Raw genomic sequence first — 14,374 nt, forward strand, 5'->3', positions numbered from 1 at the left:
AAATAACCATTCAAAACAACAACAACAAAAAAAAAAAAAAACAGAAGTGGAGCTGTGGCTCAAAGTGGTAGAGTGCCAGCCTTGAGTGAAAACACTAAGGGACAGTGCCTGGGACCTGGGTTCAAACCTCAATACCAGCACACAAAAATATGGGAGGGCCGGCCACCAGTGGCTCACACCTGTAATCCTAGCTACTCAGGAGGCTGAGATCTGAGGATCCAGGTTCAAAGCCAGCCCAGGCAGGAAAGTCTGAGAGACTCTTAGCTCTAATAAACCACCAGAAAACCAGAAGTGGCGCTGTGGCTCAAGTGGTAGAGTGCTCACCTTGAGCTGAAGAGCTGAGGGACAGCGCCCAGGCCCAGAGTTCAACAACAACAAAAAATCTGGGAGGGAGGGGGAGTAAGGGAGGGAGGGAGGTCAGAGCTGCCCAGGGGAAGCCTGGACCATGTATTCCCCTGCCACGGCCTCCCTCCCTGTGATCCCCCGCCCTCCCCAGGTGAGCCGCCACCTGTCCAAGCTCTTTGACAGCCTGTGTAAGCTCAAGTTCCAGCTCGATGCTGATGAGAAGCCCCTCAAGTTCGGCATGGGAATGTACAGCAAGGAGGACGAGTATGTGGAGTTTGACCAGGACTGCGACCTCTCGGGGCAGGTAAGCCCATGCATGGCCTCGGGCAGAGCCAGGAGGAGGGCAGCACGCCGCCTGCCCTTAGACCATGCGCGCTCAGCCCCCGCCCCCAGCCAGTGTCTCTCCTCAGACTTCTTGCTTGCCCAAATATTGATCAAGCAGTAGTGGAGGTCAGTCAGACCGGGGAGAAAAATCTCCTGTAAGAAAAGCCAAGGGCCAAGCCGGACGCTGGTGGCTCAGGCCTGTAATCCTAGCTACTCAGGAGGCTGAGATCTGAGGATCCCAGTTCAAAGCCAGCCCAGGCAGGAAAGTCCATGAAACTCTTATCGCCAATAAACCACCAGAGAATTGGAAGTGGTACTGTAGCTCAAGTGGTAGAGCACTAACCTTGAGCTGAAGAGCTGAGGGACAGCGCCCAGACCCAGAGTTCAAGCCCCATGACTGACAGAAGAAGAAGAAGAAGAAAGAAGAAGAAGAAGAAAAAAAGAAGAAGAAGAAGAAGAAGAAAGAAGAAGAAGAAGAAGAAGAAGAAGAAGAAGAAGAAGAAGAAGAAGAAGAAGAAGAAGAAGAAGAAGAAGAAGAAGAAGAAGAAGAAGCAGCCAAGTGTCGCTGGGCACCTGTGGCTCATGCCTATAATCCTAGCTACTCAGGAGGCTGAGATCTGAGGATCTCGGCTCAAAGCCAGCCTGGAAAGGAAAGTCTGTGAGACTCTTATCTTCAATTAACTACCAGAAAACTGGAAAGTGGCACTGTGGCTCAAGGGGTAGAGCGCTTGCCTTGAGCTGAAGAGCTGAGGGACAGCGCCCAGGCCCAGAATTCAAGCCCCACAACGGACTAACACACACACACACACACACACACACACACACACACACACACACACACACACACACACACACACACACACACACGAAAAGCTGGGTCAGGAGGCTGAGATTTGAGGATCAAAGTTCAAAGCCAGTCCAGGGAGGAAAGACAGGGAGACCCTTACCTTCAGTTAATCACAAAAAAGCCAGAACTGTAGCTGTGGCTCAAGGGATGGAAAGCCAGACATGAGCAAAAAAACAAAGCAGAACGAGACCCTGAGTTCAAGCCCCACTGCCAGCGCGCACACACACACACACACACACACACACACACACACACACACACACACACACACACACTCATACATTCAGTGGTGTGGCAGCAGTGTCCAGTCCCCGCATGCCAGTCCTGATGCCCCTTGCTGGCCAGGCGTGAGCACCTGCCAAGCCTTCGAGGTGACAGGTGCACAGCAACAAACCCTCAGCCACCACGTCGCTGCCGCTCTGGCCTGCCTGCCTGGCTGTCAGCTCTCTGGCCCTGCCCTCCCCTCCCCTCCCCTCCCCTCCCCTCCCCTCCCCTCCCCTCCCAGAGATGTAAGTGAGCGCCCATCCAGAGGTTTGGGGGCTGGGATGTAGCTCAAGTGGAAGAGTGCGTGCCTAGCAAGCGCGAGGTTCCGAGTTCAACTCTCAGTGCTGCAAAAAAAAAAGCAATAGATACAAAAAGGTTTGCCCAGTGCCACTGAGCTCCAGCCCTGTTTTTACTTTTCTGCTAACACCTCTGCATTTCCACCCTCTCCCCAGGAATGGCAATGCCTGGAACAAGCATATATATATATATATATATATATCTTTACAACAAAACAAACCACTCTTAGTAGGTATGCCTGTAGCCTGGCGGTCAGCGCGGCCTCCATTCCCTCCTCCAGGTGGAGGTGTGGCTGAACCGCGTGCTGGACCGCATGTGTGCCACGCTGCGCCACCTGATCCCCGAAGCCGTGGTCACCTATGAGGAGAAGCCCAGGGAGCAGTGGATCTTCGACTACCCTGCCCAGGTCCGGCTTCGGGGCGGCCCGGGGTGTGGTTGGTGTCTGGGCATCCCGGGGCTTTGTGGTTGGCGCTGAGCCCCCGGGCTGTCGCTGGTCCACCGGGACATTGCCAAGCAGCTGGCACAAGCTGGTGCTCCCGGCAGTGACGCGTGGCCCTGGCCATGTGGGTGTGTCTCCAGATCGCCCTCACCTGCACCCAGATCTGGTGGACGACCGAGGTGGGCCTGGCGTTCGCGCGGCTGGAGGAAGGCTATGAAAACTCTATCAAGGACTACAACAAAAAGCAGGTGTGTGGGCCCTGGGAGCCCAAGACCACCATGGTCAAAAGCAGCTGACGCCTGTCATGCCAGCTGCTCAGGAGGCTGAGATCCGAGGAGCCAGGCTCAAAGCCAGCCTGGCCAGGAAAGTCCATGAGACTCTCATCTGTAATTAAGCAGGAGGGAAAAAAAATGGAGCTTTGACTCAAGTGATAGAGCACCAGCCTTGAGCAGAGAGAAGCTAAGGAGCAGCGCTCAGGCTATGCGTTCAAACCCCAGGACTGACGCACGTGCCCATGTGTGTACATGTGCGTACACACACACACATAATTTTTTAAGATGAAAGAAGAAAAAGTCGCTCACAATGATGACTGCTAAGGTTTCCTTATGCAGGCTGTAGTCTGTTTGCGTGTGTGGACATCTCTTTTTCTCATTGTAAACAAAGCCAGGCAGTCTGATTTCCCCCGGGGACTCAGAGCCAGCCGGGTAACTGCCCTCGTCAGGGCAGGAAGTGCGTGTGGGGGTGCTGGCATCCCTCGGCGGCGGTGTCAGTGCGGGAGTCCCTCCGTGGCGTCCCTCCGTGGCGTCCCTGTGGCAGGATCTCCATGGCGGGATCTCTGTGGTGGGGGTGTCTGTGGGGTCCCTCTGTGGCAGGGGTGCCTGTGGTGGGGGTCTCTGTGATGAGGGTCTCCGTGGTGGGGTCTCTGTGGCTGGGTCTCTGTGACACCCCTTCATGGCAGGGGGCTCTGTGGCTGGGGTCTCCGTGGCGGGGGGTCTCCGTGGCAGGGTTTCGGTGGCGGGGTGTCAGTGTGCCCCCCTCCCACAGATCAGCCAGCTGAACGCGCTCATCACCCTGCTCATCGGCAACCTGAGTGCGGGCGACAGGATGAAGATCATGACCATCTGCACCATCGACGTGCACGCCCGGGACGTGGTGGCCAAGATGATCACGGCCAAGGCACGGGCTGGGGTGGGACGGGAACCCCGGGGGCCGGGGCGCACCCCCGTCCACGGAGCCACGCGCAGCAGCAGCAGAGCCACACAGGGCAGGCAGGGAGCGTGGCCGCCGCGGGAGGCGTGGGAGGGGCTCCTGGGAAGGGAGGCCCGCGCTGAGGCTCCCGCACTCCGGCGCCGCGGCAGGTGGAGAGTTCCCAGGCCTTCACCTGGCAGTCGCAGCTGCGCCACCGCTGGGACGAGGACAAGAGGCACTGCTTCGCCAACATCTGCGACGCACAGATCCAGTACTCGTACGAGTACCTGGGCAACACACCGCGGCTGGTGATCACGCCCCTCACAGACAGGTGCCTGGGGGCCCCACCCCACCCCGTCCCTCCTCCCCTTCCACCCCCCCTTCTCTGAGACTTCCCCGGGTCAGCTGGGAGGCTCAGCCGCGGAGGCTGGGCTCTCCGGCACCAGCTGTGTGTCCTGAGGACAAAAGCGCTCCCACATGTGGGCTACGAGTGGAATGGATTATCTTATATATCAGAGGCGCTTCCCTCCCCAGGTGGGCCCCCAGTCAGTGTTTGTCCGTTGGTCCAGTCCACCTGTGAGAGCACAGGTGACCCCAGGCCCTTGGCAGGTGCTACATCACACTGACCCAGTCCCTGCATCTGATCATGGGTGGTGCCCCGGCGGGCCCGGCCGGCACGGGCAAGACGGAGACCACCAAGGACCTGGGCCGGGCACTGGGCACCATGGTGTACGTCTTCAACTGCTCGGAGCAGATGGACTACAAGGTACCCACGGGGCCATGGCCTGAGCTCTGAGCGCTGGGGACACGCCTGTCTTGAAGGGCCGCAAAGTGCGAGGGGGCACCCCTCTCCTGGGTCACTAGCTCCCTGCCCTCCAGCTGCGCGGTCCCCACCCCGGGAGCTGAGGGCCACGCCAAGGCCCGGAGGCCCGCGCAGACCGGGTGGCCTGGGTGCTCGGCCACAGCGTCTCCCGTGGAAGGGGAAGCGAGGGCGGTCACGGTGGGGGCCGCCCTCTCCTGGGCCAGGGTGGGGGCGGGGGTGGCGCCCCGCGGCTCTGGGGCTGCCTGGGACAGGTAGAAGAGCGAAGGAAAAATCAGAGGGTGGAGACGGGAGGAAGCGCGCCCAGCGCCCGGCCTCTGCCACGGGACCCCCTGCCGGGACCCAGCCGGCACCGGCCACGGATCCCTGCAGCGCCAGGCCTGCCCCCCCACCTCTGATGCCCTCTCCCCATCTCGCGCTTCCCAGTCCTGCGGAAACATCTACAAGGGCCTGGCCCAGACCGGAGCCTGGGGCTGCTTTGATGAGTTCAACCGCATCTCCGTGGAAGTCCTGTCTGTGATTGCTGTGCAGGTTGGTGCCCCGCCCACCGTCTCTGGACACCAGAGAACAAAGCTTCACCTGTCCCCAGCCAGGGCACCCAGGGGACAATGACACAGAGCAGAGCTGCCCCGGGATCCTCTGCCCCTCTGCTTACATCCCGAGGCGGAGACGGGAAGGACCAGGCAGGGCGGCACTGAGGAAGCCAGGCCAGACCAGGACTAGTTGTGTCTGGGGTATTCAAAAAGAAAATGGCACCCAGTCTAGTTTCACAGATCTTAATTGACTCTGCTCGTGATGTGAGGATTGCGCAGCAGACTCCTTGAAAAATGGCCCAGAATGCTGCAGGGGCAGAATGCACAGGAGGAAGCAGCCTGCCTCAGTCCCCCGAGGAATGAAGCGGCCCTGGGGTCGGGGAAGTGAAAGCGGGGTTACAACTGGTGGCGGCTGTGTTAATTATTTATTTGTTGTCAGTCGTGGGGCTTGAACCCTGGGCCTGGGCGCTGTCCCTCAGCTCTTCAGCTCAAGGCGAGCACTCTACCACTTGAGCCACAGCGCCACTTCTGGTTTCCTGGTAGTTAATTGGAGATAAGAGTCTCATGGATTTTCCTGCCTGGGCTGGCTTTGAACCATGATCCTCAGATCTCAGCCTCCTGAGTAGCTAGGATGACAGGCGTGAGCCATCAGAGCCCAGCTGGAGGCTCTGTTATTGAGCTCAGGTCCCACAGTTGGCCGCTGGCGACTGGCTGAGGCTGGGCTGCTTTTCAAGAGGAGTTACACTGCGTTTGCCCATCGAGTTAGGTCGGTTCACCGTGGATCTCTATAGTGAAAGGCTCAAAGCCAAACCGAAAACAAGCACAGCTGCAGCTTTGGGCCAAACTGTTCCATTTACCAGGGAGAGGACAGAGGCCTCTAGAACAGGGGTCGGAGGAGTTGGTCATTAAACAATGCACAGGAGTTTCTCGATTAGCTAAGAATGTGGACAGAGAACTGCAGGGAAGGAAGAACAGGAAGGAAATGTGGCTTTGTGTTCTGGGGCGCCCCCGCAGCTGGGGAGTCTAAGCAGGGCGGGAGCAGGATCCTCAGGTGCAGCTGTGGGAGTGTGGTGACAAGTCCCCGTCCTGGACCGTTGTTAAAAGCGCTCCATGCGAGCCCCACGTACACACCACGGGCGGATGCGCGTGGAGGCGTTGTAAACAAATCTTCAGATGAGCCTGGTGCCTGGGCAACACCAGGTTCTCTGGGCTAAACTGAGGCCAGCCTCCAGTCCCAGGATCAACTCTGAGATTCTTTTACTAGCATCTGAGGCTAGAGGCCCAACTAACTCTGAGGGTCCCAACAAGCCAAGTGTAGCCACTCACCCCAAACCTCAAACAGGTACCCCAGTGTGGTGGTGAGCTCTGGGTGCCAAGGCCCCATGAGGAGTCAGCCTCTTAGCAGGTGCAGAATGAAAAGGAAGTGGGGTGCGGGGGTGCGGTGGTAAGGGCCGCCTGGACCGGTCACTGGGAGCCCTCCTGCCCCACCTTGCCCTGCTCACTGGCGGGCCTAGAGCAGAGGCAGCTAGCTGCTCCAGAGCCTGGGGGCCAGCGGGGAGGGGGACCCCACTCCAGATGAGGGCCCCACCCCCAGAATGCTCCCATGGAGCCGGTTTGGGGCCCTGAGGGCTTGAGGCTGAACGGGGACAGCGGGTGCTGTGCCTGGTATGACCTGGCGTTGGGTGGTCCGGCCAGCATCCACCACAGGAGAGGCCTATGAAATCAGGAGGGGGGGAGCTCCACGTGGGGAAGCCGGGTCAGGTGACTGAGCAGGGGCTTGACTGGGTCAGGTGACTGGGGGGGGGGGGAGGGCCTCAACCATGAGTTCCGGGTGCCCTCTAGTGGTGATGTGGAGACTTGCAGCCACCTTCTGCAGCTTTCTGTAAAAACCTGAGTTCTAGAGGTGACCTAGTGGTCAGCTCAGACACTCTGAGACTGGACAATAATTCCCAGAGAGAGCAACAGCTACTGCCGGGCCTCCCAAGGGAGGGACTGAGGGGGAATGCCGCTGGGAAATGACGAGGGCCAGTGGGCCTGGACACACGGCCGAGGCCTTGCAGACAGATAGCCACCTCAGGGCACATACTCTAAGGTCCGCTCTTGTGACACAGCAAGCAGAATGAGGCTAGACGGTGCGGGGGGGGGGCAGGGGAACGCCATGGGGCAGGCCAGCCCGGCTACCATGGGCTTTCAAAGCTGCGCATCTCTGTGTTGATGCCCATGTACTGGCCATTTAGGTAAAATGTGTCCAAGATGCCATTCGGGCCAAGAAAAAGACTTTCAACTTCCTGGGGGAGATGATCGGCCTCATCCCCAGCGTGGGCATCTTCATCACTATGAACCCTGGCTACGCCGGCCGCACGGAGCTGCCGGAGAACCTGAAGGCCCTGTTCAGGTGAGCGGCCTCCACGCTCAGCCCAGACACAGCCACAGCTGCGTCCAGAGCCCAGCGCTGAGCAGAGGAGGAGCAGAGGCCAGGCCGGGAGCGGGGAGGCGGCAGGGGAGAAGGTGGGCGAGGCCTGGCCTCTGAAGGCCTCCGCCAAGCGGGGGCTGGGTGGGTCAGGTGTGCAATCCTAGCTACTTGGGAGGCTGGGATTGAAAGGATTGTGGTTCAAGGCCTGCCTGGGCAGAAAAGTTTGTGAGATGCCCCTACTCCTTCTCAAATAAGAGCTGGGCACAGAGGTGCACGTCTGTTGTCCTCACTACAAAGGAAACCTAACAGACACATGGTACCCAGATGCAGGCCCAGGCGGGAAGCAAGACCCTATCTCAAAAATAACTAGCAAGGCCAGGCGCTGGTGGCTCCTACCTGTAATCCTAGCTACTGCAGAGGCTGAGATCTGAGGATCACAGGTAGAAGCCAGCCTGAGCTGCATGAGACATTTATCTCCAAGGAGCCACCAGAAAAATGGAAGTGGAGCTGTGGCTCATCTTAGAGACAGTGCCCAGGCTCTAAGTTCAAGCCTCATGACCAACAAAGTAATGATAATAATAATGATAACTAACAAAAGCAGGGCACTGATGATTCATGCCTGTAGATCTGGCTTTCAAGGGACTAAGACCTAAGGACCACAGATCAAAGCCAGCCCAGGCAAAAAGGCTGTAAGACTTATCTCCAATTAATTATCAAAAAGCTGGAGGTGGAAGTGTGGCCCAAGTGGTAGAACACCAGCTTTGAGTGAAAAAGCCAAATGAGAGCTCAAGGCCTTAAGTTCAAGCCCCAATAATGGTACCAAAAAAATAATAATACATACATAAATAGCAAAGATCAGGACTGGAGGTTTGGCTCCGCAGTAGAGCACCTGCCTAGCAAGTGCAAAGACCTGAGTTCAAATTCCAGCATGATCAGAAAAAAAAAATCTCCATCTTCCCTGAGGCAGGAGGCCCCAGCTAGGGGAGCGGAGCAGAGCCAGGGCCCAGGGTGTGCAAGGAGCTGGCTGGGGCTGGGAACCAGCTCCGCACCCCCGGGGGTGCGGTGAAGTGAAGGGATACCCAGCCGTCCCCTATGTGTGTGGGGCAAGGAGTCGGGGTGGAAGGGAAGGGGAGGGAGGCACGCATGCCCACGCCCGTCTCCCCAGACCCTGCGCTATGGTGGTTCCCGACTTCGAGCTCATCTGTGAGATCATGCTGGTGGCCGAGGGCTTCCTGGAGGCCCGCTTGCTGGCCCGGAAGTTCATCACACTCTACACCTTATGCAAAGAGCTGCTCTCCAAGCAGGTGGGGAGCCTAAGGGGCCAGCCCAGGGTGGGGTGGGGTAGGCCGGGGCCAACCTGGACCACGGCAGCTTTTACACACACACACACACACACACACACACACACAGATGGTGTCCCTCCTGCCCGGCCGACCCCAGAACGAGCTGGCAGTGTGGGGGATGCACTCACCCCCATCCCTCCACAGGATCACTATGACTGGGGCCTGCGGGCCATCAAGTCGGTACTGGTGGTGGCCGGCTCCCTGAAGCGGGGGGATCCCACTCGGGCAGAGGACCAGGTGCTCATGAGGGCCCTGCGGGACTTCAACATCCCCAAGATCGTGACGGATGACCTGCCCGTGTTCATGGGGCTGATTGGGGACCTCTTCCCCGCGCTGGACGTGCCCCGCAAGCGAGACCTGAACTTTGAGAAGGTAACTCGGTTGCCCCGGCCTCCACCCGTCCTGGGGAGCCCGTCCCGTGGGGCTCCGTCCCACCCCGCCGTGCCCTGGTACCTCGGTGGTGGGCACGCAGCTGGATGGGTCCTGGGTGGCTGCGTGGGGCCGGCCCGCGTCTGGGGCCGGAGCAGACGGTGCTGGCACGGGCAGATCATCAAGCAGAGCATCGTGGAGCTCAAGCTGCAGGCGGAGGACAGCTTCGTGCTGAAGGTGGTGCAGCTGGAGGAGCTGCTGCAGGTCCGCCACTCCGTGTTCATCATCGGAAACGCCGGCAGCGGCAAGTCCCAGGCAAGGCCCCTGGCACGGAGCTTCCAGCCCCACCGTGGAGGTCATGGAGGTCCGGGGTGAAGGGTCAGCCCTCCAGCACCTCTCCCCAAGCCAGGGCCCCCCCGTCCTGTCTCTGGATGACATGTACAGGGTGGCGGCTTATACTACTAATGCCTGGTAGTGCTGGAGATTCTAAGTCAGCCTAGACTTAAGTGAAACGTACCCAGAGGGTGGACAAGTACGCCAGTGTGAAAAATCGTTCCTGAACTCAAGTGCCAACAGCTGAGATTTGAGGATCTTGGTTCCTGGCCAGCCCAGGCAAATACATTTATGAGACTTGTATTTCCAATTAACCAGCAAAAAGCCAGAACTAGAAATGTGGTTCAAACAGTGGAGCACTATTATTGAGCAAAAAAAAAAAAAAGTAGAGTGAGGGCTCGAGGCCCTGAGTTCAATGCTGGGTGTAAACTCAGGGCCTGGACGCTGTCCCCAGCTTTTATGCTCGAAGCTAGCGCTCTACTACTAAAACCAGCTATGGCTCCACTTCCAGCTTTTTGGTGTTTAATTGAAGATAAGAGTCCTGTGGACTTTCCTACCTGGGCTGGCTTTGAATCATGATCCTTAGATCTCAGACTCCTGAGGAGCTAGGATGACAGGTGTCAGACCCTGGCACCCAGCTCCCAAGTTTTCTTTAAAAAGTAGGAGCTAGGGCTGGGAAGATGGCTTAGTGGTAGAGCACTTGCCTAGCATGCATGAAGCCCCGGGTTCGACTCCTCAGTACCACATACACAGAAAAAGCCAGAAGTGGCGCTATGGCTCGAGTGGTAGAGCGCTAGCTTTGAGCCAAAGAAGCTCAGGAACAGCACCTAGGCCCTGAGTTCAAGCCCCAGGACTGCCACAAAAAAAAAAAAAGTAGGAGCTAAGCCAGGTGCCAGTGCTGCGTGGAGGGGCCGGGCCGTGTCTCCCCAGCCTCAGGAGCTCCGTGGGGGTGGGTGGGCGTGAACAGTCAGAGTCCAGCGCCCTGTCACCAGCCACTTGCACATCATCTGGGGCACAGACGCCCCTACGCCCATGGAGGCAAACGGGGCCCAGAGAAGCAGTTCTGCCCGTTTGGCCCAGAGAGATGTCCAGGGCCCGGCAGGGGGCGGCTGCCGGTGCAGGCCGCGCGCTGGGCCAGGGGGTCACACCGCCACTTCCGCCCTCGCCAGGTGCTCAAGTCCCTGAACAAAACCTATCAGAACATGAAGAGGAAGCCGGTGGCCATCGACCTGGACCCCAAGGCCGTCACCTGCGACGAGCTCTTCGGCATCATCAACCCGGCCACCAGGGAATGGAAAGATGGTAACAGAGCAGCCCGGGGCGCCCTGCACTGCCAGGGCCCTCTGTGGGGTGGCCACCAACTGTGGGGGACACGGTGCGCAAGGACGGGGCCCACGGTGAAGGTGGAGCTGAGGCTAGCAGGCGCTCAGAGGGCTTGGGGTTCAGGCCACCAGGCCACGGGGCTGAGCCGGAGGGCGGGGGCACTGGGTGTGGCCCGTGGAGGGACTCACCCACAACTCAGCTCTCCCCCAACCCCAGGGAGGGCTGCGCCGTGGGCAGGGGGTGGGGGGAGATGTCCCCCTTCCCTCCTCCCTACCTGCTGTCTCTGAGGACTGTTCACCCATCAGGGAGGAGCCGAGGCAGGAGTGGCTGGCCCACAATGCCCCTGGGGTTCAGCAGGGTGTGACCCCAGCCCTGCCCCCCTCCCCCCCCAGGCCTCTTCTCCACCATCATGCGGGACCTGGCCAACATCACTCACGATGGGCCCAAGTGGATCGTGCTGGACGGGGACATTGACCCCATGTGGATCGAGTCCCTCAACACCGTCATGGATGACAACAAGGTGTGTGGCTCCTGACTCCCAGCTCACCCCCGCTGAGGGGGGGCGGGGAGGGCTGGCGGGCACACGGGGCTGCGGAGCCCCGGAGGCCTGGGCAAAGTGCTAGGAGCCACGGAGAGCAACGTGTCTAGAGCCGGCGTCCACACCGCACGCAGTTCTGCACATTCCAGCAGCAGCACCGTGGCACGGTGCTGGAGAGATGGCGAGTGACAATTATGGAAGCAGCTTATGAAAGTGATTTTCCCCAGCACTCACTCAGGAGGCTGAGGCAAGGGGATCGCCAGCAGAGGCCAGCCTGGGTTACGTAAAGAGACCCTTCCTGAAAACAAGAAGAGATTGTCAATTAGATAGAAGAGGGAACATGAGAATTTACAATATAGAGGGCTGTGTGTGTGTGTGTGTGTGTGTGTGTGTGTGTGTGTGTGTGTGTGTGTGTGTGTGTGTGTGTGTGTGTGTGTGTGTGTGTGTGTGTGTGTGTGTGTGTGTTTGGTTTGTTAGGGGTTTTTTTGTTTTTTTGTTTTATTTTTTGGTCATGGTGCCTGAACTCTGGGCCTGGGGGCTGTCCCTCAGCTCTTCAGCTCAAGGCAAGCACTCTACCACTGAACCACCTTCCCAGCCCCTGGTGGGTTGTTTTTTTTCCAGTCATGGGACTTGAACTCATGGTCTGGGCACTGTCCCTCAGCTCTTTTGCTCAAGGCTAGCACTCTACCACTTGAGCCACAGCGCCACTTCCAGATTTTTTTTTTTTTTTGGTCGGTTATGGGGCTTGAACTCTGGGCCTGGGCGCTGTCCCTGTGCTCTTCAGCTCAAGGCGAGTGCTCTACCCTTGAGCCACAGTGCCACTTACAGTTTTTGAGTGGCTAATAGGAGATAAGAGTCTCACTGGGACTTTTCTGCCCGGGCTGGCTGGCTTCAAACCGCGATCCTCAGATCTCAGCCTCCTGCGTAGCTAGGATTATAGGTGTGAGCCACCAGTGCCCAGCTTAGGGCTGTGGGTTTTGGATTGTTTGTTTGTTTTGCCAGTCCTGGGGCTTGAACTCAGCTTCTTTGGCTCTACCACTTGAGCCACAGCGCCACTTCCGGCTTTTTCTGTGTAAGTACTGAGGAATGGAGCCCAGGGTTTCATGCATGCTAGGCCAGCACTCTACCGCCAAGCCACCTTCCCAGCCCAGGGGCTGTGGTTTTGAAAGGCGTGTGTGTCCTGTGGCGTGGCACTAGCTCCCATGCAGGTCACGGTGTGGACTCGCCGGGTTCTGGGCCGGTGCAGGCCTCCCCCGCTCTTCGTTGTGACACTCCTGTCTGCCACTTCCCCCGTCAGGTCCTCACCCTGGCCAGCAACGAGCGGATCCCGCTGAACCGCACCATGAGGCTGGTGTTTGAGATCAGCCACCTGCGGACCGCCACCCCTGCCACCGTCTCCAGAGCCGGCATCCTCTACATCAACCCGGCCGACCTGGGCTGGAACCCGTGAGTAGGGTCAGGGCTCCCCTCCCAGATGGGCTGAGAGAGAGACTGCTGGCCAAGACCAGAGTTACACAACTCTATCTCCCATCCATCTGTCCATCCATCTATCCATCCGTCTATCCATGTGAGTGACTTGCCTATACATCTCTCCCTCTATCCATATGAGTTGCATATCCATCCATCTGTCCTATCCATCTGCCCACCCATCCATCCATCCATCCTCCCATCTGCCCAGCCATACAGTAAACACTGGTGTGTTCGCATCCCTGAGTGGCAGTGGAAGGAGGAGACAGATGTCTCTTCCTAAGTGATGCAGGTGCGCACTGACTCGGGAGACGGTGATGTGGGCATTGGCCGAGTGCTGGAAGTCCAGGGCTCCGCCCCTGGGGGGGGACAGGGCCTTCCCAGAGGACTGAAACCAGGACAGAGGAGAGAGCACTCGGGGTGGACAGGAGCCAGCACTGACAGAACTCTGAGGGGGCAGCTGGGGGACCCTAGGACAGGAGAGACTGACCTCTGACCTCACTGGGGTGTGAGGTCAGCAGGTGTTGAGTTCAGGGCCCATCCTAGTCCCTTGACCTCGTCTCAAGATTCTTAACCGGATTACTCCCAGAAGCCCTTTCTCCATGCAGTCACGGCCTGAGGTCCCAGGAGGAGGTGTCCCTGGTGAGGCCACCATCGAGCCCTGCAGCATGAGGCTGGGGCTGGGGGTCCAAGGGCGCAGGGGCACAGCGGGGGGCAGGGAGGGGAGCCAGCGGCTGGGAAGCAGCAGCTGAGGCCCGGGGTCTGGGGGTCCAAGGGCGCAGGGGCACAGCGGGGGGCAGGGAGGGGAGCCAGCGGCTGGGAAGCAGCAGCTGAGGCCCGGGGTCTGGGGTCACTTCTACCTGTGCGCCCCCTCACCCCCAGCAGAGCAGCAGCCCGCCCTCCCTGTGGGGAGGCTGGGAGAGCCCTGCGACCCAGCCGGAAGCCGGCCCAGGCTGATGGGCCCCCCGCAGGCCTCGGGGGCCCGGCAGGAAGCGCCTGGCACCCACCTGCAGGATAGAACCTTCTCCCTGGCTGCCCCAAAAGTGCAACCTAACCCCCGCCCAGCTGTGCCCCTGCTGTGCCCCTGCTGTGCTGGGGCTGGCACCCCAGGCCCACGCACCACCCCACTCACAGCCCTGCTCTGCTTGGAGGTTGCCAGGGGCGGGGAGTGGGATTGATGCAGTGCAGGTGGGGTCCCCAGCTCTGGATTCTCCCCTGCCGCAGTGGAGGAACAGGAAGTGGGGGGGTCGGGCACACGAGGGCACTCAGGGAAGGCCTGCTGGCAGGGCTGCATGTGGCAGCCACACTGGGTTTGGCAGGGCCAGCATCCTGCCCACGCCGGCGTCCCGCCGCGCTGCCCAGGGCTCCCCACAGTCACGCGTTGCGCTCGGGGGATACCGGCTCCCTTCTGCCGGCCCTGGGCAGCGGCATGGGGTGCTCTGGAGCAGCTGTGAGGCAGGGTAAGCATGACCCCTGTGTGCAGGCCAGAAACCCGCACCCACACCTGTTGAGTGACCCGGCCACAGGTTGG

At 59.4% G+C, this 14,374-nt stretch overlaps 1 protein-coding gene across 3 annotated transcripts in view; it reads left to right on the top strand.

The window, feature by feature from the left end:
• Dnah17 (dynein axonemal heavy chain 17) overlaps nucleotides 1–14,374 on the top strand; it is a 96,668-nt gene that overhangs the window by 34,378 nt on the left and 47,916 nt on the right. For all 3 annotated transcript variants that reach the window (XM_069992869.1, XM_069992872.1, XM_069992871.1), the window contains exons 31-44: nucleotides 497–649; nucleotides 2,358–2,483; nucleotides 2,657–2,764; nucleotides 3,561–3,692; nucleotides 3,875–4,035; nucleotides 4,314–4,470; nucleotides 4,951–5,055; nucleotides 7,295–7,452; nucleotides 8,636–8,774; nucleotides 8,958–9,185; nucleotides 9,360–9,497; nucleotides 10,685–10,817; nucleotides 11,231–11,358; nucleotides 12,674–12,822. In XM_069992869.1, the coding sequence (XP_069848970.1) occupies nucleotides 497–649; nucleotides 2,358–2,483; nucleotides 2,657–2,764; nucleotides 3,561–3,692; nucleotides 3,875–4,035; nucleotides 4,314–4,470; nucleotides 4,951–5,055; nucleotides 7,295–7,452; nucleotides 8,636–8,774; nucleotides 8,958–9,185; nucleotides 9,360–9,497; nucleotides 10,685–10,817; nucleotides 11,231–11,358; nucleotides 12,674–12,822 (2,015 nt within the window). The remainder of the gene's footprint in view (nucleotides 1–496; nucleotides 650–2,357; nucleotides 2,484–2,656; nucleotides 2,765–3,560; nucleotides 3,693–3,874; nucleotides 4,036–4,313; nucleotides 4,471–4,950; nucleotides 5,056–7,294; nucleotides 7,453–8,635; nucleotides 8,775–8,957; nucleotides 9,186–9,359; nucleotides 9,498–10,684; nucleotides 10,818–11,230; nucleotides 11,359–12,673; nucleotides 12,823–14,374) is intronic.

Source organism: Dipodomys merriami, unplaced genomic scaffold (genome assembly GCF_024711535.1).
Source record: "Dipodomys merriami isolate MVZ:Mamm:240054 unplaced genomic scaffold, mDipMer1.0.p SCAF_42, whole genome shotgun sequence".
NCBI classification, from domain to species: Eukaryota; Metazoa; Chordata; class Mammalia; order Rodentia; family Heteromyidae; genus Dipodomys; species Dipodomys merriami.